This window comes from Chelonoidis abingdonii, chromosome 8 (genome assembly GCF_003597395.2).
Source record: "Chelonoidis abingdonii isolate Lonesome George chromosome 8, CheloAbing_2.0, whole genome shotgun sequence".
NCBI classification, from domain to species: domain Eukaryota; kingdom Metazoa; phylum Chordata; order Testudines; family Testudinidae; genus Chelonoidis; species Chelonoidis abingdonii.
Genome location: NC_133776.1, coordinates 43,969,508 through 43,994,426, shown reverse-complemented (window position 1 = coordinate 43,994,426; position 24,919 = coordinate 43,969,508). Strand labels below are relative to the sequence as shown.

At 44.0% G+C, this 24,919-nt stretch overlaps 1 protein-coding gene across 3 annotated transcripts in view; it reads right to left on the bottom strand.

The window, feature by feature from the left end:
• Positions 1 to 6,134, bottom strand: part of ITM2C (integral membrane protein 2C) — a 51,783-nt gene extending 45,649 nt beyond the window's left edge. For 2 of the 3 annotated variants that reach the window (XM_032771268.2, XM_032771276.2), the window contains exon 1: positions 5,958 to 6,131. In XM_032771268.2, coding sequence (XP_032627159.1) covers positions 5,958 to 6,059 — 102 coding nt within the window. In that variant the 5' untranslated portion in view covers positions 6,060 to 6,131. Of the gene's footprint in view, positions 1 to 5,957 lie in introns of all 3 variants that reach the window. The other variant, XM_032771285.2, reaches the window with a different exon arrangement.
• Between the last annotated feature and the right edge of the window lie 18,785 nt (positions 6,135 to 24,919).

Genomic DNA, 24,919 nt, shown 5'->3' with positions numbered 1-24,919 from the left:
CACCCAACACTACATTTGCTGGAAGTGGCATTTTGCTTCACACTCAGCAGAGCGGAGAGCTCAGTCACAGTTTCTGACCAAAGGCAACTGAACTGCAACCAGGCAAAAAGATTGCTGGAAATTAGGAATACCTTCTTCCAATAGGGTTGCCAGATGTCTGGTTTCCGACTGGAACGCCCAGTCGAAACAGGACCCTGGTGGCTCCGATCAGCACCGCTAACTGGGCTGTTAAAAGTCTGGTCGGTGGCACAACAGGATTACATTAGGTTCCCTACCTGCTGTGGCTCCACGCGGCTCCTAGAAGCAGCAGCATGTCCCCCCTCTGGCTCCTACATGTGGGGGCAACCAGGGGGCTCCATGTGCTACCCTCTGCCCCAAGTGCCGACTGTAGCTCCCATTGGCCATTATTCCCAGCCAATGGGAGCTGCAGGGGCAGCTCCTGCAAATGCGGCAGCACACAGAGCCACCTGGCCATGCCTCTGCATAGGAGCCAGAGGGGGGACATGTCGCAGCTTCTAGGAGCTGCCTGAGGTAAGCACCGCTCGGAGCCTGCACCCCTTATCCCCTCCTGCACCCCAAACCCCTGCCCCAGCCCTGATCCCCCACCCACAAACCCCTCGACCTGTGCCCGGAGCACCCTCCTGCACCCCCAACCCCTCATCCCCAGCCCCACCTCAGAGCTCACGCCCTCAGCCCTCACTTCTGGCACCCCGATCTCCTGCCCCTGCAACCTCCTGCAATAGCCCTGATCCCCCTCCCACCCTCCAAACCCCTCAATCCCAACCTGGAGCACCCTCCTACACCCCAAACCACTCATCCCCAGCCCAACCCCAAAGCCTCAGCCCAGAGTCCCCTCCCATACACCAAACCCCTCGGCTCCACCCTCCAGCTCAGCGCCCCCTCCCACACCCACACCCAGAGCCAGAGCCCTCACCCACTCCTGCACCCCAACCCCCTGAGCCAGCCCACTGAAAATGAGCAAGTGAGGGAGGGTGGGGAGAGCAAAGGAGGGAGGGATGGATTGAGTGGGGGGTGGGACAGGGCAAGGGTGTTCGGTTTTGTGTGAGTCGAAAGTTGGCAACCCTATCTTCCAAACCCCCTTATCCCACTTTCCCATAAGAGATTTTTAAGAAACCCCTTACTCCAGATCTTGCACCATCCTTGTAGGATAGTTACCCTTACTCCTGGGGTGGAGAGCTGAGGCCATCACAGGTTAGGTCTGTTAATCTTGAGTGCCTTTTTTAAGGCTGTCTAAACAAATCTTTTGACTTTACCTGTGTGTCATGATCATACACAAATAAAAGACAATAAGCTGTTTTGTCATCAGTGTATTTGAAAATATCTGCATATATAACTGTACTTTTCCACTTCAAAATCTATCTTGAAGCCTGATTAAAACTCATACTGAAAGCAGTTAAGTACGTTGAAATATATTTTATTAAAAGATAATACAAGTCATTCTGCTAACTACATAACCCCAAAGACTATTGAATCCACACTCAGCAAGGCTGTTAAGAGTCTTCCAAGTTGTGTTAATGACAAGTAGATTGTTTTCACTACGAAATATTCAAATATTGTGATTGCCTCAAAATTATGTAGACTTTCTGACTGAGTTTGAATTACAGTGTCTCTCCAAATGAAACCAATCACCTCAACTGTGCAGCATTGTACTTCCCTGCTGCATCACTTGGGCTTGCTGTCAGACTCCTCCTTTACGAACTTTTTATAATTAGGGGTCTCCCGAATTCACAGCCGTGAAAATTGCGTCACAAACTATGAAATCTAGTCTCCCCCAGGAAATCTAGTATACAGCCACCCAGATCTGAAGACAGAGTGGACAGTGGTGGCTACTGTCCTAGTGCCCAGGTCTGAAGGCAGCACCGCCAAAAGCAGCAGTGCAGAAGAAAGGGTAGCAATACCACGGCCCCCCTACTCCTTCCCCTATTGAATGAGAAACCCCACTGAGTAAGTAAAAGTTGTTCTGTTATATAACTTACTCACACAAAGAAATATGTCTCCCTTTTGGTCCAGTTAGCATGAGTTACACACACACAGGATAATATCAATAAATATCTAATCCTTTAGAGCATGGTTCTAGTCTGGAAAGTGACATCATAAAAATACCACTCTCTCACACGCTCCCTGTGTGCACTCATTGTCACTGACTTGGTGCTGCTAACTTTCAATTTGATCACAAATCTTGCAATATTTGGTGTTTTTCTTAAAGCCCCAACTGCTGGACTCCAGAGACTATTTAAGAGTCCCAGTTTTCATTTTTAAAAACAGTATATTTCTTTGGGGCTGGAGGAAAAAAATAAAGCTTGAAAACAAGACCCAAGTGCATCCTAAAGACTCAGAAACCAAAAGGCAAAGAAGAATGACCCAACATTCGTTTGTGTTTTAAACCTCGTGATCTAAGCCAACCTCATGATTTTTGAATGCTTTGCATTGGTAACACTGCTGAGTGAAGTAAGCTTTTGCTACTTTTTAACTCCTATTTTCAACAGACCAGAGGAAGAGAAGATGGATCCTAATCTGACTCATGCAACTTCAGTAAAATTATTAACTAAGTTCCAGTTGTAGAAATCTTTATTGCAAATGACATGCGAGCCAAAAGAGACCCACATGATTTTCCAATTCTGGTGGAGTTTTCAGTGGTGAAAGTTGGAGGGAGAAGGAGAAAGAGAAATAACCCTGAGCAAATTGGATCCGAAAATCAGGGAGAGACCATAAATGGTGATACTTTATCTTAAGGTTCCATTTATAAATAGCTTATAAAGGGTTAATGATTAATAGATGTTTTAAGCCTGTTACACAGACACTAGCTATACATTTTATGTATAGTTATAAGCACATCAGTAGGGGGTGTTAGAGAAGATCACGGTTTTGATCAGTCTATTGACCTGCTGGACTCTAAAAATTAGACAATTTATTAAACCACCTATTATTAATCCTTTTTAAATGGAACCTTCATAGAGAATTGCACAATCCCATTCTGGCAGACACTTCCCAGAGCCAGAATGCACTTCAGAACAACCAGCTTGGTATCAACAAACGTGGATACATCACAGTTTTTCTCAACACAGTGGGATATCAGGATGTAATAAATAATCAAACTTTGCACACACTTTCAGGGACTTGTGAAGGGATGTAAAATGTTGTTTAAATGCCACCATCTGTTTCACAAGCATTTTAAATCAGATAGTGTTGTCAGTTAAGCTGGCCCTGATCCTGTAAGTTGTTCAGTTCAGGCAGACGCTCCACATGCACACCTGCACGGACCTTCATTAACTTCAAGTGGGGGTCCACCCCCAAAGAACACCTTGCAGGATGAGCTCGTAACAGTTCATGTGATTTGAGGAGCACTTAGATTCCTATCCATATGTGACAATATTGACCTCTTCATCTAGGAATAGTTCTTTATTCCGATTGAGAGACACCTATACACAGCCACTAGCATGCAATAAGCACTGCCAATTACCATATTACAGCATTCCTTGGTTGGGACACATCAGCATCCACTAGATCCCAGGATCCCAAGAACAACCTAGTACTCCCAGGAGGTAATAATACACCCAAAACACCTCTGTGCCTGGCAGGATCCCAATCTCCACAGGGCTCCCCCCTACCCGCTTAGCAAATACCTCCTTTTGTGTCCTTCCCACTAGTCACCTCTGTGCAAGACCTTTCCTTTCTCAATCATCCATCACCGAAAGTAAATCAAAGCCAGCAAAGTAAATTCAAGTTGGGAACATCAACTCCTATCTTGGAAAAAGTGAATAATCTGAGCACAATTGTGTCAAGCTCTTATCACCACTTCCTTCCCCTGGTTACTAATTTTTCCAAGATCCCGGAATTTCCTCAAGACCTCAGATTTTCATTTCTCTCACTCTCTTCTCCACGCTAATGATGAACTTCAATCAAAAGACATTTTTCATTTGATCATCCTGGAACAATTAGCCCCAGATCACCTCCACCCAAGTGAATGCCCAGGGCCAAAAGACGTTATTTGCTGCAATATTTGTATTTGTTGGTCCCATCTTGTATCTTTACTGCCCAAGCAGGACCACTCCCTACAATAGTATGCCCAGCTGCCTCTCAATATGCCCATTTCTCACCCTAGGACAAACCAATGTCTACAATGCCATACAGCTTTGTTCTTTTATGGTGTCTGCTCATGCAAGAAAATCACAAGCAGTAGATATGCTTAGCCCTTCCACTCCCCTCCCTCCACCCCTGCAAAAAAAAAAAAAAAAAAAGCTTACAGAGAATTCATATCAGGTCTAACTTGGTGTGGGCAGGGAGGTGAAAAATGGGTATAATTAATATTAAAAGCTGACCAATGCTTCTGTTTTTCCTTTGCTACCATCAAGAAAACACTGGATGTCTCCCCCTCTCACAACCCAGCTTGTCCCTGACTGAGCCATACAATTATAATTTTTTACCTATGACATCACAATCTGTTGACATGGAACTGGCTGACATCATATAACACTGAATTTGTGACTTTAGGAACAGGTAGGAAAGAATGGGCCCTTGTTTCAATGGGCAGCCCTTTAACAGCAAACGTAAGTGAGGCCAGCTATGGGGGTGGGGGGAACACATGTCAGGTAAATGACTCCAGATGTCGCAGTAACAAGTCAACAGTGTGCCAAGATCTGCTGATGTCTTTTTAATTCCAAGTCGATCTACCGTCCAGACAAAGGGGGCTGCAGTTCACAAGAGTCACGGACAGTTTCCTAAATAACAGGGACAAAGATGTGCCCACCCAGGGACTCAGCAGGCTATCTGGACATGAGTTTGGGGTGGCTGAAGGAGGAAGTGATCTCCCCATACAGACTCAGCTATATAGAAACAAACTAACAGAAAAATCCCAAATGGTAAACAGGGCTCTGCATGCTCAAATCTGGCTGTTTTATTTATGTTCCAGGCAGGCTTTGGAGGGAAATGACAGCCATTCCTTCTAGACAGGAGGGAAAACGTGCAAGTGAAAGATCAACAAGAAGAACGCAGAGCAGAGAAGTGGAGTGATATCGAAGAAGTCTAAAATTAAGCAAAAGCAGGCACCAGAGCCATCACGAACAAGATTTCTTGGTTCCCCAACACCACCATGGCACTACTGCCCAGGGGATGGAAGAGGGAAACCGCCTTCGCAAGCAGGATTTCACTTTAAAAACCTCTGTAGCAAAATAAGAGGCTTACAAACCAGAGCAGGAGGCAGTGCATATTTTTTACCCAGTCAGCATGCGCTCTCTGTGTCCCAGCTCGCTGCTCTTTTCTCTCCAGCTCTGGGGCCTAAAATGACCCCAAAGGCCCTGTGGCCACCCAGACTAGCAATGCACAAAGGGGGGGGGGGAGAGTGAAGGGGAGACGCTCACGGCTCCCCAGACTCATAATACACTGAGGAAGCAAGCACAGACACATTCGTAGAGCCCCCCCCCCCCCAATAAAAACAAACACAGGACTCAGAGTGGGTTGGGAACCGGGTAGGGGATAAGATAACATATCTGGACACCTACACACACCCAGCTCATGGCCGGGGACAATAGGGGGGGCTGCCTCTCTGGAGCCCCCAACCCCAGCTCACTGGGCATGGGGGGGGCAGTCAGTAGTGTGGGGGTGCTGCCATGTCTGGAGCCCCCAGACCTAGGCTCACCGTGCATGGGGGGGGTGTCAGTAGTGTGGGGGCGCTACCATGTCTGGAGCCCCCAGACCCAGGCTCACCGTGCATGGGGGTGGGGGCGTCAGTAGTGCGGGGGTGCTAACATGTCTGGAGCCCCCACACCCAGGCTCACCGTGCATGGGGGAGCCCCACACCCCAAGGCACAGGCCGCCCGCAGAGCGGCCACCCTGCCTCCCCTGGCACCGCGGCGGCTGGAGGCGCGCTGCACCCTGCTGCTCCCCCGGCCCGGGACGGAGAACAGGGGTCGCCCGCTGGAGCCCGCGCCCCGACTCACCCCGCACGGAGGCAGGAGAATTTCCGAATTGACCCCATCGCCCTCCGCCGCCTTCTCCGGCTTGAGCCCGGCCGCCGGCTGCAGGAAGCTGATCTTCACCATGGCTCGGCGCTGCGCCCCGGGACAGCCCGCTCGCGCCGCCGCCGCTCACACCCAGAGCACCAGCGCAGGCGCCGCGAGTCAGGCCCTGCAAGAGTTAATGGCCGCTCCGTGCTCCCGCTCCGTGCACCCGCGCCGGGTTGTGAAACTGGCCTCTTTGGATGGAAACGGCGCCCCTGGGTTTCTGGCTGCGGGGGATGTGGGAGAAGAGGAGCTCCTTGCGACACACCTACAGCGTTTCCCAACGCGCTGGGTTTGCGGGGCGCCTTTTGCGCTGCAGAAGGGGATCAGAAGCACATACATGAAAAAGCAGCAGAGAATCCTGTGGCACCTTATAGACTAACAGACGTTTTGGATCATGAGCTTTCGTGGGTGAATACTCACTTCATCAGATGAATGGGTATTCACCCACGAAAGCTCATGATCCAAAACATCTGTTAAGGTGCCACAGGATTCTCTGCTGCTTTTACAGATTCAGACTAACACGGCTACCCCTCTGATACTTGATACATGAAAAAGTTATAGCGTCTGCAACCGCCTGGCCAGGAACGCTTTAGCCCCCTTTCTCCTTTTGTCCTTTTCTTCCCTCCTAGTAACCCCCTCTCCTCCCTTCTGCATACAAATGACAAAGATTTGCGTCAGTTACCTGTATAAAGTATTTCCCCCATCATGGCTAGAATCATACTTGCCATGAATTAGTCCTAATACAACACACAACAGTGGAAGCTGGGCTTTGTTTTCTTACTTTAGCATTCCAGTTTTAAAACAAAAATTCTCATGCATTTCTTCAATGTATTTGGAAAGCATCCACCACTAACCATATCCTGATGCCTTTCTTCGGGTTTAGTAATGCTATGCCCCAAGAGTAGCTTATTAACTCCAGTGAGACCACTGATGGAGCAAGGTACTAGTCAATGTAAGAATATAAAATCTAGCCCTAAATGTTAAAATAGTGTAGCAGCATCTGGTTTAAATTGGCAAACCCAGCAGCTGAAAGTTAAGGCTGGAATTCATACTTGATTACCTCCATTGTTTAGGAATTGCAGAGACTTTTGCATACCAGACATGCTACATTAACAATAAATAATAAAACTTAGCACTTCTATGACAAAACATCCTAGAGTCAAGAGAAACAATGGGGGAGGACACAAACTGTGCCTAACCTTGTTTTTCTCCATGTAAGAGATAACGCTAGTTGTTCATGGTTTTATGCATTTAATATACTCTCTTTTCAGGCTTGTAAGTTTAAGAAAAATATTTCTCATGGAGGCATTGTGATCTATGGTATATATATGCATTACAAAACTGAAAGGTATATACAGACCCGATTCTTCAGATACAGGGTGCACCCCTATATGCGTTGCCCCTCATCCCTGTTCCACATAACATCCTTTCCTCATGTGAATCCCCCCAAAACAAAAAATCAATCCTGTATTGCCTTTGATCTACAAGAAGTGAGTTAATTTACCATTAATAAATAAGTCTAATGGAACAAACATGATGTGCCCGTAGCATAAATAAGCAACCACATGATTTTGTCAGTGTGAATCTTGTCTTTTCATATTCCATCCTCTCCATTACACTCACTACTTGTGTCATGTCTAAAATTAGACCCTCATCCTGCAGTCACTTCACCTGGACCTTAGGTTGCATGCTCTTCAGGACAGGGACCTCCGCCTTTGTGTGCCTAGCATGCCTTCAGGCACTGTATAAATAAATACCAACATTGTGCTGCACATATCATCCTATATTTTGGGAAAGGGACTGATTTTACAAAATGTTTAGTAATGAGCACTACTGAAGAACATACTCAAGCTCTCAATGTTACACGTTAAAAATCTATTCTTACGCATATAAAGATGATTACTGCACCAGCCAGCAGTCACATTTTAAATGTCAACTATCTAAGAGATTTGTTTTCTGGAACATAACCACTATTGCTTATGTATCACTTGAACCATATGCATACAGGTCTCTGCTCAGGTTTGATAAGATTAGATATCCTCAGAAGGATGATTCGGTGGTTGCCTCAGGAAAAAATATGGCAATGTATGTCCCAATCCTGCAAAGACTTATGCACTGTAAGTAACCACAGGAAGTCAAGCCAGTAAAGTTAAACATGTGCATGTCTTTGAACGATCACAACCAATCATCTTTTCCTAAGGAAACCGCTCAATCAGTATAATCAGGATGTCTCTAAGAACATAAGAACAGCCATACTAGGTCAGACCAATGGTCCATCTAGCACAGTATCCTGTTTTCCAACATGGCTAATGCCAGGTGCTTCAGAGGGAATGAACAGAACAGGTAATCATCGAGTGATCCATCCCCTGTCATCCACTCCCAGCTTTTAGCAAACAGAGGCTAGAAACACCCAGTGCACAGGTTTGCATCCCTGACCATGAACTTATGTAGTCCTTTTTTGATCTCAGTTATAGTTTTGGCCTTCAGAACATCCCCAGGCAATGGCTTCCACAGGTTGACTGTGCATTGTGTAAAGAAGTACTTCCTTTTGTTTGTTTTAAATCTGCTGCTTATTAATTTCATTGGGTGACCCCTGGTTCTTGTGTTTCATAAAGAAATAAGTAACACTTCCTTATTCACTTTATCCACACCATTTATAATTTTATAGACCTCTATCATATCCCCCTTTAGTAATCTCTTTTCCAAGATGAAACATCTCATTTTTAATCTCACCTCATACAGAAGCTATTCCATACCGCTAATCATTTCTGTTGCCCTTCTCTGTACCTTTTCCAATTCTCATATCTGTTGTTTGATATGGGGTGACCAAAAAGGCACAGTATATTGAAGGTACTCTTTGTTTTCTGTCTTTTAACCAGTTACTGATCTAGGAGAGGACCTTCCCTCTTATCCTATGACTGCTTACTTTGCTTAAGAGCATTTGATGAGGGACCTTGTCAAAGGCTTTCTGAAAGTCTAAGTACATTACATCCATTGGATCACCCGAGTTCACATATTTGTTGACATCGTCAAAGAATTCTAATAGCTTAGTGATACATGATTTCCCTTTACAAAAGCCATGTTGACTCTTCCCCCCAACAGATCATGTTTATCTATGTGTCTGATCATTCTGTTTTTTACTATAGTTTCAACCAATTTGCTTAGAATTGAAGTTAGGCTAATAAGGCTCTTTACAGGATCAACTCCTAAAACAACAGGTGTAGAGGGACAGGTGATTCAATCATTATTTCTGCCAATATCAAACTAACATAAGTGAAAATGTCTAATATTTCAACCTTTATTTAGTCAATTTTATAAATGTATTAAAGAGACACAACTTGAAACTAATCATTTTCACCAAAATTAAGCCTTTTAGGGAAGTTAACTTGCCTGTGTCTACCCCCCACCTCCCAATTTTTTTTTTAAACAAAATTGATGTTTTTTTCTCATGTTGTGTAAGAACTTCTCATTGGTTTGCTGGTCCTCAAGAGCCAGTAGGAGAAGTCTCATGAGGCCAGGCTATTCTGTTACAAGAGCTCTGCAGTAGATGTAGACCAAGAGGATGGCAGAAGGGGACACTAAGAAAGAGAAAGTAGTTCTGGGGAAACAGGTGGTATCTGGGAAAAAAACAGGTTACTATTTGGACCAGGGGGTTAGACAGACTTGGACTTGGACTTGGGTTGCTAGCCTCAGAAGCTGCCATACCACATTGCTATTTTTACCATGAGTCTGTTTATTCTGGAATCACACCTCCGAGGTGCAGTGTAGACATATTCTTTAGGGCCTGGAATCAGGAGCCTTGTAACGTAGGGTAGAGCAGGGCTCCCTGTCTCTCAGTGGACTAAGCCAAGCTCTGGGAAGAAGAGTATCTTATAATCTGCCTCTACCTTTAGAGTAGGAGAGATAGTGGTAGGAAGAGAAGGAGCTGCTAGCCTTTCCTTGGTGTAGGGAGAATGAGAGCAGCCTGGACTCCAGACTGCAGAGGAGAGTTGGGAGAAAAAACCCTCACCAGTTTTATTTCAGTTCTGTTTAACTGTCAGCTTATTGAAAACCAGCTCTGGGGCTGCAGCCTGCTACGGGCCTACACAAACAGGGGGAAACTGATTCATTTTCTAGTGGCTGTACTGAAACCATTTGTCATAAACATACAGCTAAGGGTAACATAAAATCCCTCTTGAGCAGCTGTACTGAAACTTTACCTGTAAGACCTCAGGATTTTAAAAGGATAAATTTTTTCCTTTTGGCTGCCTGAAAACCAGGGAAGGTTGTTTTTTTTTAAAGGTCACTTTTTTTTTTTTTTTTTAGCTGAGAGCAGCTGGAGGTTTTGTTTGTTTGTTTGTTTTTGTTTTTCTTTGCCTGAAGGCAGAGGAGTTAAGCCACAGCAAGGGAATTCACAAGTTGGGTTTTTTTTGTTTTGTTTTTTTCTAGCTCTCGGGCTAGGCTGCGGTAAGGGCAGGAAGGTTAGCGAAAATGACAGAAAGTGAGATCCAGAAAAAACTAGAATTAGCCAGATGGGAAGCTGAAGAGGAAAAGAAGGAACATGAAAAACAGCTGGAATTCAAATAAATGAAGATTGATGCCCGAGTGGCCAGAGAAAAAGCTGCTAAGGAGGAGAGGGAAAGAGAGAGGCAGCATGCTCAGGAGGAGAAGGAAAGAGAGAGGCAGCATGAACTGGAGGTGATGGAATAGAGAAAATGGAACCCTTCAGCAGCTGGCTCCATTTCCCCAAAAACCCAAAATGTGAGTGGCTATGTCCACAGTATGATGAATCCAGTGATATTGCTAAATATTTTATCACCTTTGAGAGACTGTGCACTCTCCATGCAATTCCTGAATATCAAAAGATGACCACATTGGTAACAAAATTGACTGGAAGAGCTCTGGACTTATTCAACAAGATGTCTATTGAGGATGCTTCTGACTACGGTAAATTTAAGGATTTGGTTTTGAAACAATTTCAAATTAAACCTGAAACTTACAGAGTAAAATTTAGAGCCCTTAAGAGAGGGACTGGACTAAGTAATATGGCTTATGTAAATCAGATAAAGGATCTGTTAGATAAATGGGTCAAAGGAAGGGGTGTGTGTAACTTTGAAGGGATGTGTAATTTGTTTGTACAGGAGCAGTTCCCGACTATGACCAATTATGATGTAAAATAGTGTTTATGAGATAAAAAAATGGAATCAGCAGAAAGTCTTGCTTCTTATGCTGATCAATACAAGCAGTCCCAGACCGTCAGAGAGGCAGGGAAAATTGGAACAAAACGGGTGGAGGTAGCAGAGAGGAACAACCCTGGTTGCAGTTTGGGCAGATACCAGGAGGGACACCCTGCCACTGGGGGCAGCCCAAGGTACCACCTACACCCCAAGGAAAACCCCAGACACCTTATTGTCCCACCACACCATTCTTCAGCAACTCACCTCACCCCAGTGACCAGTCAGTGGGGCGATGTTTTAAATGTAATGAGCTGGGGCATGTAAAGGCCAACTGCCTCAAGAACCACAACAGATTGCAGTTCATTGCACCGGGATTACAGAAAAGGTCCTAAGGCCAGATGCCTCCCAGATACTCTCAGAGTGAAGGAAAACTGTGAGTATGGGCAGGAAGAAGGTTATCACGTGGAGGGACACTGGAGCACAGGTGTCAGCTATCCACCAATCCTTAGTGGTCCCAAATTCATCAACCCAGAGGCCCAAGTGATGATTCAACCCTTCAAGTCAAACTCTTTTGACTTGCCTACAGCCAAGTTGCCTGTCCAGTACAACGGCTGGTCAGGAATGTGGACTTTTGCAATCCATGATGATTATCCCATTCCCATGGGAAGCTAGTCAAGAGGGTGGGAGTGGTTACCCGCAGCCAGGCTAAGCAAGCCTTTCCACCTTCCTCTGTTCCTGATCCTGCTACCACGGCCCAGTCTGTGTTACCAGTGACCCAGACTGAGGTGATGGACCTGGACCCCATGCCAATATCTGCCACAGCAGTAGTGGATCCAGACCCAGAGACCCAGCCAGAACCAGTCCCAAAGCCAGAACTGGCGGAGCAACCAGCACCAACACCATTGCCAGCACTCAATCCAATACTTGTAACCCTGTCTGCAACTCCAACGCCAGAGGGCACCACCAAGCCTGCACTGGCAGCAGCAGCTAAACCTGCACAAGAGGCTCAGCCAGAGCCTGAAATACAACCTAGTGCACCAGCAGAAAGTGGTTTACAGACAACAGAAACAACCCCCTCGCCTACATCGCTTCCAGAGGGACCAAGCCCAAGTCCATAATCCAGTGAGGAACTGCTGACTCCAGCATCAAGGGAACAATTCCAGGAAGAGCAGAAAACAGATGAAAGCCTCCAAAAAGCTTGGACAGCAGCACAAAGCAACCCACCACCTCTCAGCTCTTCTAATCAATCCCCATTTTTTGTAGAAAGAGGACTTGTATACAAGGAAACTTTTTCTGGTGGGCACCAGGAGGACTGGCATCCTCAAAGACAAGTTGGTAGTTCCAGCTAAGTACCAGGTAAAGCTCTTAAGCTTAGTCCATGATCATCCTAGTGGCCATGCTGGGGTGAAAAGGACCAAAGACCATTTGGGGAGGTCATTCCACTGGGAGGGAATGGGCAAGGACATTTCTACCTATGTCCAGACTTGTGAGGTGTGCCAAAGAGTGGGAAAACCCCAAGACCAGGTCAATGCCCCTCTCCAGGCACTCCCCATAATAGAGGTTCCATTTCAATGAGTAGCTATGGATATTCTTGGTCCTTTCCCGAAAAAGACACCCAGAGGAAAGCAGTACATACTGACTTTCATGGATTTTGACACCAATGTCTGGAAGCAGTAGCTCTAAGCAACACCAGGGTTAAAAGTGTGTGCCAGGCATTAACAGACATTTTTTGCCAGGGTAGGTTGGCCCCCCAACATCCTTATGGGATTGGGAACTAATTTCCTGTCAGGGACCATGAAAAGCCTTTGGGAAGCTCATGGGGTGAATCACTTGGTTGCTACTCCTTACCACCATCAAACCAATGGCCTGGTGGAGAAGTTTAATGGAACTTTGAAGGCCATGATATGTAAATTTGTAAATGAGCACTCCAATGATTGGATCCTAGTGTTGCAGCAGTTGATCTTTGCCTACAGGGCTGTACCACATCCCAGTTTGGGCTTTTCATCATTTGAACTTGTGTATGGCCACGAGGTTAAGGGCCATTACAGTTGGTGAAACAGCAATGGGAGAGGTTTACACCTTCTCCGGGAACTAACATTCTGGACTTTTTAAACAACCTACAAAACACCCTAAGAGACTCTTTGGCCCTTGCTAAAGAAAACCTAAAAGATGCTCAGGAAGAGCAAAAGGCCTAGTATGATGAACATGCCAGAGAGCATTCCTTCAAAGTAGGGGACCAGATCATGGTCTTGAAGGCGCTCCTGGCCCATAAGATGGAAGCGTCATGGGAAGGGCCATTTACAGTTAACAGCTCCCAGGAGCTCTTGGACTATCTCATAGCATCCCCAATCTCAATCCTAAAGCCTAATGTGTACCATATTAATTCTCTAAAGCCCTTCTATTCCAGAGAGTTAAAGCTTTTTCATTTTACAGCTCAGGGAGAAGATGATCCTGAGTGGCCTGAAGGTGTCCACTATAATGGAAAAAGTGACAGTGGTGTGGAAGAGGTGAACCTCTCCATGATCCTTGGACGTATGCAGCGACAGCAGATCAAGGAGCTGTGCGCTAGCTTCATGCCAATGTTCTCAGCCATCCCAGGACAGGCATACCACTCCATCGACACAGGTAATGCTCGCCCAATTGGAGCCCAACCTTACCGGGTGGCTCCTCATATAAAATGGGAGATCCAGGACATACTAAAGATGGATGTAATCTGCCCCTCTGAAAGTTCATGGGTATCTCCAGTGGTTCTAGTTCCCAGACCAGATGGGGAAATATGCTTTTGTGTGGACTACCCAGGGCCAGCTCTACAGTTTTTGCAGCCCCAAGCAGCACGCCGAATTGCCGCCACTGACAGTGGAAGCAGTCTGTGTGCCCTTAGGGCGGCAGGCGCGTTTCCATGGCGGTGACAATTCAGCGGCAGCTTCTATGTTTAGCTGAAGCCGCCCCAGACAGCTAAACATAGAAGCTGCCGCCAAATTGCCCTCACCACGGAAATGTGGCTGCTGCCCTAACGGCTCATGGACTGCCCCCGCTGTCTGCGGTGGCATTTCGGCACGCTGCTTGGGGGCAAAACAACAGGGACTGCCGCCCATTGCAGAATGCTGCCCTAAGCACCAGCTTGGAATGCTGGTGCCTGGAGCTGGCCCTGGGACTACTGTAAGCTAAATGCTGTAACTTGCCCAGACAACTATCCAGTGCCATGCACAGATGAGCTATTGGAGAAACTGGGACATACCCAGTTCATCTCTACCTTAGACTTAACCAAGGGGTACTGGCAAGTACCGCTAGATGAATCTGCTAAGGAAAGGTAAGCCTTCATCACCTATAAGGGGCTGTATGAATATAATGTGCTCCCTTTCAGGCTGCAAAATGCACCCGCCACCTTCCAAAAACTTATGGATAGTCTCTTAGTGGGATTGGGAGAATCTGCAGTTCCCTACCTTGACAATGTGGCCATACTTCTGATTCATGGGCAGAACACCTGGACATCTACAAAAAGTCTTTGAGTGCATAAGGAAGGCAGGACTAACTGTTAAGGCTAAAACAGTCAAATAGGGCTAAACAGAGTGATGTACCTTGGACACCAAGTGGGTCAAGGAACTATCAACCCCTACAGGCCAAAGTAAATGCTATCCAAAAGTAGCCTGTCCCAAAGTCAAAGAAACAGGTTCAATCCTTCTTAGGCTTGGCCGGTTATTACAGGCGATTTGGACCACACTACAGCCAAATCGCTGCCCCACTAACAAACAGACCTGACCAAAAAGAAACAGCCAAATGCAGTTCAGTGCACTGAAGAGTATCAGAAGGCCTTTAACCAGCTTAAAGCAACACTCATGTCTGACCATGTGCTAAGGGTCCCAGACTTTGACAAACCTTTCCTAGTAACCATAGACACATCTGAGTGTGGTGTGGGAGCAGTTTTAATGCAGGAGGGACTGGATCAAGAATTCCATCCTGTCATGTTTCTCAGCAAAGAACTGTCTGAGAGGGAAAGCCACTGGTCAATCACCAAAAAGGAATGTTACACCATTGTGTACGCTCTGAAAAAGCTATGCCCATATGTTTAGGGATGGCATTTCCACCTGCAAACCGACCATGCTGCACTAAAGTGGCTTCATACCGTCAAGGAAAATAACAAAAAATGTCTTTGGTGGAGTTTAGCTCTCCAAGATTTTGATTTACAACACATTTCAGGAGCTTCTAACAAAGTGGCTGATGCATTCTCCTGTAAAAGTTTCCCAGATTCAACTGGTTAAAATTGTCCTTAAAATGTGGGAAATAGTTAGTTTTTATATAATCATTAGTATATATAGAGGTGCATGTGTCTTATTAACTCTGTTTCCTCCTAGAGCTCCAGGAAAAAATCACAGCCAGTGTGAAACTGGCTGACCAGTACCGTCTATGATTTGGGGGGAGGGGGGCGGCGTGACATAAACATATAGCTAAGGGTAGCATAAAATACCTTCTGAGCAGCAGTACTGAATTGCCTTAACTGTAAGGGGTTAAGAAGCTCAAATAACCTGGTTGGCACCTGACCAAAAGGACTGATAAGGAAATAAGATACTTTCAAATCTGGGGCAGGGGGAGTTTTGTTTATATTCTCTTTGTTGTTCCCTCTCTGGATGGAGAGAGAGAGAGAAACCAGGCAGGAAAAACATCTCTTGAAAACATACCTAAAATGATCCATCTGAGATTACAAAAATTGTAAGTAAGGGCAAGAAAATATGTTAGATTATCTTTTGTTTTAGCTTGTGAATTTTCCCTATGGTAAGAGGGAGTTTTATTCCTGTTTTTTGTAATTGAAGCTGAGCCTAGAGAGGACTCCTCTGTGTTTTAAATCTTTTTATTACCCTGTAAAGTTACTTTCCATCCTGATTTTTGCAGGTGTGATTCTTTTACTTTTTAAAAAAATTAAGTTCTTCCTTTAAGAACTTGATTGATTTTCAGTGTCCTAGAGACAAAGGGTCTGGTTGGAACTCACATTATTCTCAGGCCTCCTCAGAAAAGAGGATAAAGGCACTTGGGGGAATATTTTGGGGAACTAGGGACTCCAATGACCAGTTTCCTAAATTTTTGTCTAAATCACTTGGTGGTGGCAGCAATACCATCCAAGGACAAGGAAAGGATTTGTGCCTTGGGGAAGTTTTTAACCTAAGATGGTAGAAATAAGCTTAGGGGGTCTTTCATGCAGATCCCCACATCTGTACTCCAAAGTTCAGAGTGGGGAGGGAACCCTGACACTGTTTGTACACAAAGTACTGAGTAAAGAACTGTAGCTACTGGCCAGTGTGCTAAATAAAGAAAGCAGAAAAAAATATACTTTCTAATCTCTTCAGTTATAGTAATGTTTGCTGTTACTTGTAATAATAGGCTCCATTTTCAGATGGAAGTGAGCTTACGTTGCTGTCCCTTATAGGCTATCTCTACACTCTGAGCTAGAGGTGTGAGTCCCCTGCTCATTGCGCCCGCTCTCACTGAGCAAGGATGAGTGTAAATAACAGCAGAGCTGCGGCAGCATGAGTAGGGGCAGCAGCAGCATGGCTTAGCTGGGCTGAGTATACACCCACTGCTATTTATACTCATGCTAGCTCAATGAGAGTATGTGTACACAACCAGGGGAAATCAAACTCCTAGCTTGTAGTATAGACATAGCCTAAGTGTCACATTTATTTCATAATACATGTGTTATGTACATTTAAAAAAAAATTTAATGTGATTAATTCTGTGACTCTCTAGGGCTCCAGTTGATGACAGAGTGACTTTCTGACTGTGAATAGCTGAGTGCTGCTGCTTTAGATAATATTATGGACTAACCCAGTGCTGAACTTCATTTGCAGAAGGAATTGTTGGCAATGATTATAACTTGAATTGTAACAATCCCAATACTTAGCACTTAGCTTTCATTTTACAATTCTTAAACATTATACAGACATTAATTAATTAAACCTCACAACATCCCTGTGAGGCAGGTAGATGTATCAGGATCCCTGTTTTAACACAGAAAAAGTTTAAGGCCACAGTTTTCCAAAGTAGCCTCCGACTTTGGGAGCTCAATTTGAGACATTATGGACCTGGATTTTCAGAGGCGCTGTGCAGGTCCCAGGCACCTCAAGCTGGGCACTCAAAAAAGTAGGCACTGAAAGAAAACAGTTGAAAATTTTGCCCTAAGTGACCCTACTGAGGCAAGTCAGCGATGCAACCAGGTTTAGAGTTCAGGAATTCCTGTCCTCAGCCCTATGTTCATGCCATTAGGCTGCACAGTTTGAACAAAATTTCTGATCTTGCCAATAATTTAGCCTTTTGCAATTATTTTGGCCCTGCTGCCATACTAATAAGTGATCTTGCTGATAAAAGAACCCCCTGTAGTGGTAACAATGCTGCTTTATTTGTCCCCACTCAAGTGATAAAGAAACTATCCAACGTGTCTCCCTCTGTCACACAAGTCAGAGACAAACTCAGAACTCAGGGATCAAAACAAGAATAAAGCTAAATCTCTCAAGAAATGCTGATAAATAACAGGGAATGTACATGCAATGCCCTCTGATTTATTTAAGGCCAGGCACTGAGAGAACAATCTTCTTATTCCTATTTTGTTATTATTTATGAATACCACAGTTACACCCAAAAACCCAAATCCAGATCAGGACTCCACAGCCCAAGGCTCCATACAAACATACACCTCTACCCAGATATAATGTGACCCGATATAACACATTCGAATATAACACAGTAAAGCAGTGCTCCAGGGGGCGGGGGGAGGGCTGTGCACGCCCGGTGGATCAAAGCAAGTTCAATATAACACAGTTTCACCTATAATGGGGTAAGATTTTTTGGCTCCCAAAGACAGTGTTATATCGGGGTAGAGGTGTATATGAAATTATGGTCCTTGCCCCATAGAGCTTACACTCTAAGGCACCAGTCCTCCAATTTTATCCACATGGGGAGAATCTGCCTGCATGGATCTAATTGCAGGAGTAGGGAGAGAAGTAATGGAGGTTTTATAACATTCACATTGGAGAAAGATGGTGACAGAACTAAGCATGAGGCTTCTGAAGCTAATTAAAGAAGTCCTGATAGAATTAGTTTGTTGATTTGCTAGGGGGAAATGTAATGAAAAGTAGCATAAAACAGTGTTTTGTTAGCACAAAAGTTCCCCATAGTGATAATGTTTCTTTACTTCTTATGCAACTCAAACACTATCGATAAAGAACTGAGTCAGCCAGGCTGCCTCCTGTGTACAATAGTTCATTCTTTTTTCAAACTGACAGTAATGCTGATCCAATGTGTCAGATTGACAGCATTGAAGGGTCTTGTCCCCAATTCACAGAACAGGTACTGTGGCTGAAGCCAACGTTCCCAAATAATCTATCCATTCTCTGTTATGAATAGGGCCCTACCAAATTCATGGCCATGAAAAACGCATCACAGACCATTAAATCTGGTCTCCCCTTGTGAAATCTGGTCTTTTGTGTGCTTTTACCCTATACTATATACATTTCACCGGGGAGACCAGCATTTCTTAAATTTGGAGTCCTGATCTAAAAAGGAGTTGCAGGGGAGGGTTTCAAGGTTATTTTAGGGGAGTCACAGTATTGCCATCCTTACTTCTGCGTTGCCTTCAGAGCTGGGTGACCGGACAGTGGTGACTGTGGGCTCTGAAGGCAGCGCCCCACCAGCAGCAGCGCAGAAATAAGGGTGGCAATACCATATCATGCCATCCTTACTTCTGCATTGCTGCTATCAGAGCTGGGCAGCTGGATAGTGGTGGCTGCTAACTGAGGGCCCAGCTCTGAAAGCAGTAGCACAGAAGCAAGGGTGGCAATACCATACCGTGTCATCCTTACTTCTGTGCTGCTGCTGATGGCAGCACTGCTACCTTAGATCTGGGCTCCTGGCCAACAGCTGCCACTTTCCAAGTGCCCAGCTCTGAAGGCCATGTCGCTGCCAGCAGCAGCGCAGAAGTAAGAGTAGCAGTATCACAACACTCCTACAATAACCTTGTGACCCCCTGCCACACACACACAACTCCTTTTTGGGTCAAGACCCTACAATTACATCACCATGAAATTTCAGATTTAAATAGCCAAAATCATGAAATTTATGATTTTTAAAACGCTATGACCATGAAATTGACCAAAATGGACCATGAATTTGGTAGGGCCCTAGTTATGAAGGACTCGTGTCTAGGGCTGAGCAGGCAGTTCAGTCTCCTTGCCTCTCACTGAGTCTGTGATAATGTCTGCAATTTGGAAAGACTGAAACCAACAACTGTGTAAAAGTCCCAAGTTTCCAACATGGAGTGGGGAAAAACCACGGTGTTGTGAGTTATGGGGTCTATCTCCAGTGCTTAATTTGAGCCAGGGCTGAGCCTCAGACCTCTAAGTGTGGCAGTTCATAGCCCTGGCACCTCTAGGTTTGCTGCATCAGGTATGAATGTAAAAACATTGCTTGAGCCCGGGGAGCTAATTGCTTGAGCCCCTGCACCTCTTTCGTTACACATTAAGCACTGTCTGTATTATCAGTCTTCTTTCTCCCTGGTTCCTGGATGGAGCCAAAGTCAGTACAGCTCCGCTTAGGTTTATTTAATCACTTATGCGGTTGTGCCAATGGGAATATACACAGACGCCAAAACTGTTTACTAGTCAGAAGCACTTGTGAAGATAGCCGCAGAAACACACAGAAATGATGGCAGAGCTGGAGGTGCTTTATTCTCAGTTACAGTATGATGAATTAAAAATAAAACGAAAAACAGTATTCACAAGTCACTGGCTGTTTCCCTAGAACAGATTAGAGTCTAAAATCCTTAACTGCTTCAGTTATTTTAAGTTGAAGCTTCTCCATTCAACACAATTGACAAGTGTCATTCTGATAAACCTCCTCTTTTTTTGTTTATATACTTATATATCTAGCCAAGTGATTTATTTAAATGTGGCCACCATATGCCAAGTTTCAGGGTATAGCAATTTTTCATCAAGAAACACACTTCAGCTACAAAACCCATTTGTCTGAGATTTTTTATAATATAAATGCTGACAGAGACGTAATCTAAAGTTGATCAGCAGCATAGTTTAAGAAAACATGGTCCTTTCCTTGCATGGGAGACCTAGAGGTGTTTCATATAAAAGATGTAACTGAAACCTACCATCATATTTATTATTCAATGGCAGTTTTCAGTTTAAAATTGCCTCCCCTTTCACTTTATTAAACAGTCTTGATACTTTATTAGGTCACTATAACAAAGTTTCTAATCCCCTGTATGCAATTAAGTTGAATCCTAGGAACAATTAACTTGACGGATCTTTCATTAAAAACACCAGCATGCTAGCACTTCTGAAGTAATGGATCAGTGGGGACTTTATAAACCTTTATCAAAGAAGCAACCCATTCTTTGGCACTTTTTCACCTTTTTAAAATATGCTATGTAATGTAGAAACCAAGGAATTCATCTAACTTATTAAAGCAGTACAGGCAGCATAAGAAAGCAATCTGTAATATATCTTGAACCAGCTCAGGTTTTTTGTTTGTTTGTTTGGTTTTTATGGACTTGTTTTTACAGAGCAGCCGTATGTATCACATGGATGGGAGAAAAAGTTAATTTTAGAGCCATTAAATAATTCAGTTTTCCCACTGTATCTCCTACAGTGGCTTCTGCTAAATGCTGTACTGTAAAAATGTGCAATGCTCAATAATCAGCTGATTGTATTTATTCATTTTACATTGCTGTGATACATTGATTACACATTAGCTGGGATAGAAAACCTGTAGAGCTCCTGGTAAAGATCCAAAATGCACTTTTTAAAGGAATACACACAGATAGAAAGTGCACCAATATTTTTGATTTGTTCTTTGCAACATGCATACCTGTAATTAACTTGTTTAATCAGAAGAGACAGGGAAATTACCTGTAATTTAAGTATATAATCAGATATAGAATATAATCTCACTCCTAAATCACATCCCATTAGATTTCGTGACCAGTGAGAACACTCATAGTTTAATAGCCCTACATTCATTAATTTGCCTCACCAGTAGGTGGTGCAAGCCTGACCCTGCTTAAATAGTACTGTGACCCTTAATAGCTCCATTCTTTTGTGCTTCCTATCTTTGGTTCAGAAATGGAACTGATGGTTAGACACAGCAGAAGGCACAGAGTGGGGATCTATTAGCATTACATACTGAGGAGAAAATTACTTACCTGCTATTCTTAAAGGATAAGAATAGAGTCTTACTCCTGGAGACTGAAAAGATGGAGCCTGGTAGCATTGATCTTCTACACTGCTAGATGCTGGTCTCCAAATAAATGTGCCCTTAATCAGCATGGACTTTTGAATGCTAGGAACATCAAGGTTTGGAATATGACCACTTCAGCTGCCTTTAAAAAGGCCTGTATAATTTTATGAGACTATGGAAGTTTATATTGAAATTGTACACACAAACATACACATGCACTTGTAAGTGAAGACAACGGCAATCCTATCGTGTACTACAGGGCGTAAGCTGATCACCTGAATGGGACCAGAATGAACCTTCTCCACTATGTACAACATTGTAGAGTTGACCAGATACATTATATTTGGACCAGGCCCTGAACTCCATTTTTTTGAAGCAGAATATACAAGACTTGATGCACAATGGTGTGACCCAATATAGCATTTCCTGATTTCCTTTTCTTCTTTGTTGTATTTGCTCTTCTTTCAAGCTGGCTACTGGCAAGGACCAGAAGCATTGTAATTCTGCAAGGAGGTGCTTTAGGGCTGCTATGAGTGAAAGTGACTAAGCTCAGCATGGGTAAAATGCTTCCTTACAGGACACTCTGAAGAGAGCAGGTGCATGAAACAGAATATTAGCACCAACTCTCCAGCAGTTTTTAGTTGGAGAGGAAAGACCAATTGTATGGACCCTGCAGCAGGTAATGTCCTGGTTTCCACAACCCTGGGATTGGTACTGCAGTGTTTTTACAACAGGGATGAACCCAAAAATGAGTTTGCTCCCTTTCACCGACTGGCAGATCCTGAGGAATGTCTCCAGGTTTTGTACTGCACTTAAGAGGGCTCATTCTGACATAGCAGGAAGTGGAAATTTAAGTCCTCGTACAGCTGTTAGTGGAAGTGAAGGACTATCACAGGACACCACACCAGTAGTTACTAATATACTGTAGGGGTGGAGCAGGCATCTCTAAAACCCCTCTAGCTACCTACAGCTTTGACTAGTGTTAATTCACTGATCAACCATTTATAGGATTTAGGACTCTTGTTTCCCCTCTCACCACAACTGGGGCTTTAAACACACAAGCCTTTTTGTCTTCCTTCAAGTGTTTCCCTTCACTGCAACCTACTGCTGAAAAGGGAGGGATAGCTCAGTGGTTTGATCATTGGCCTGCTAAACCCAGGGCTGTAAACTCAATCCTTGAGGGGGCCATTTAGGAAACTGGGGTAAAAAAAAAAAATCTGTCAGGAGATTGGTCCTGCTTTGAGCAGGGGGTTGGACTAGATGACCTCCTGAGGTCCCTTCCAACCCTCAGATTCTATGATTCTAACACACCCTATATGCAATTGTGATCACTGAAATCCTGGCCAGCCTTTCAGAGATGTAATGCTCTGTTTTACTCTAACAATGAGAGCTGAACAATTGTCTGAGCATCCTCTCACACTTTGTGAGGAAAATGATTCAGTGAACAATCTTTTCATTCAGACACTTGGAAAATTGTTTTTACCTTGTTTATTGTACCTTAACCTACTGGAAATTGGAGCACATGGGAATAATCATCAATCCCTAAGTGCATTCTCCTAGCAACATGCAGCATTCTATACATACCGGGCACCTAATTAATAGTCAATAAGATCTGTGAATTTCATGGTTGACACAAAGCTTTCCGGGCTAAGGAGAGTCACATTTATTTATATTGTGAGCACATATCACAAAAATTCAAACAAGCTACAATCAGCAATTAGCAGAAATCAATCTAGCCCCTACCATTTAAATGGCTCTTGGCTGACAGCCCAAATGAAATAAAATCCAGGGCAAACAAATTCAACTGCACCCTAAAAATCACCAAATTCTCATCTGGGTGGGCCACACAACATGAAATCCAGAACGAAGGGACCTTCACCAAGAATACCTGTCACTCACCCTCTTAAGTAGTTCATTCCTGAAGACAGCCACCAAGAGCATTCTCCAGGACACAACTTCATCTAGGAGGTGAGGAGGGAGCAAGGGGCTTTGAAATTGTTGGCTTCCAAGTCACAGTAGATTATAACTACTTCCTCCACCAGTAATGATGCTGTGCCAGCTTTGAATGACCAGTCATCCCCTTCACTCTGCACTCACTTTCATGCCACCATTAAGCATGGAACCCCCGTCCCCAAACTGAACTCTACAAATCTCTGTGTTCCCTCCTTCAGATCCCTTCTAGAGACCCAGTGATAATTCACTGCCTGTGAGGAACTGGCCAACTGACAGGGTTAACAGACGTAATGGCAGGGTAGAGGGATTAAAATGTATTGTGATAACTCTCCCTGCAACTTTCCTATGTAGCGTCTCTCTTCAAAAAAAATGAAACTTACAAGACATGTGCCTATCACAATGCTAACTGTTTTTACGTATGTTGTATCCTAATCCTTTCCTTTGTTTTTCTCCTTGGGTCATTTTAGAATTCAGGCTCTTTGGGGCAGAAGCTGCCTTATGGCATGTTCATAGAACACCTATGCATAGAGAGATTTGGGGTGAGGTCTGGAAAGAAACCAAGGGTGGAGTGTGGATCATGTGTGAAAAAAGGTTGAGAGCCAGGGCACTAGAGTATGGTATCTTTGTATCTACCCCCACCAACACCAAGTATGCAAGCTAATTGCACTAAAGGAAGATTTAGACATTTGATTTTATTGAACATTGTGGCACAGTGCAAGGCACATCAGGCATACATTAATATTCAGATATACAGTAGTGTTTATAAACACTTTCACCAGGCACACCAGATTAAAGCCAAATTGTCACCAAAAATCTCAAAGGGTCATTCTTCAAGGAGAGCTTTGTTGTGGGGAGAGAAGCTATCAAGATTGCCATTATAGATAAAACAATTACTTACCACTCTCCTTGTTCTCAAGCAGTTGAACTATTTGTTATGCAAACTTTAAAAAAAAAATCCTTGTAGGCAAACCCCAAATTTAAGAACCTTCTCCCTGACAAATGAACATTTTGGAAAACTGTGAGAAACTCAAAAAGAGATTAAGAGTAATGGAAACAAACGCTCATGCAATCTTAACTATAAGGGTCACTAACACTCCCCTTACTTCTGTTATTTTATATTAAAGATTGTATACAAATGCGAGGAGGGTTCTGAAACTAGGCTCTGTAATTGCAAACTGGACTTATATTCCTAAGGAAAAAAGGGCAAATCTTGCAGACAGCCTCCTCAGATCCTGATGCTCTGCAGAATTCAGTCTTCCGGGATAATCTTCTAGGGCTCCATTGGCAGCCGGAAGATCTTGTATACTAATCAGATGCCTTTCAATGCAGCAGCAGAGTCTCCATCATAAATAGGCTTGGCAGAATTCAATGTTTATGTTTTTATCATTTTGACAGATAATATCAATGTTTATTTTTAAGCTATTATATTTTTATCTATTTAAATTGTCAGTTGTGGAAAATCATGAGAGGGGTCAGACAATAATTATGTAATGATAGTAGCCATTAAGATTGAAAAAGTTAAGCTTGATGACCATTAAAAACAATTTGTCAGCATCA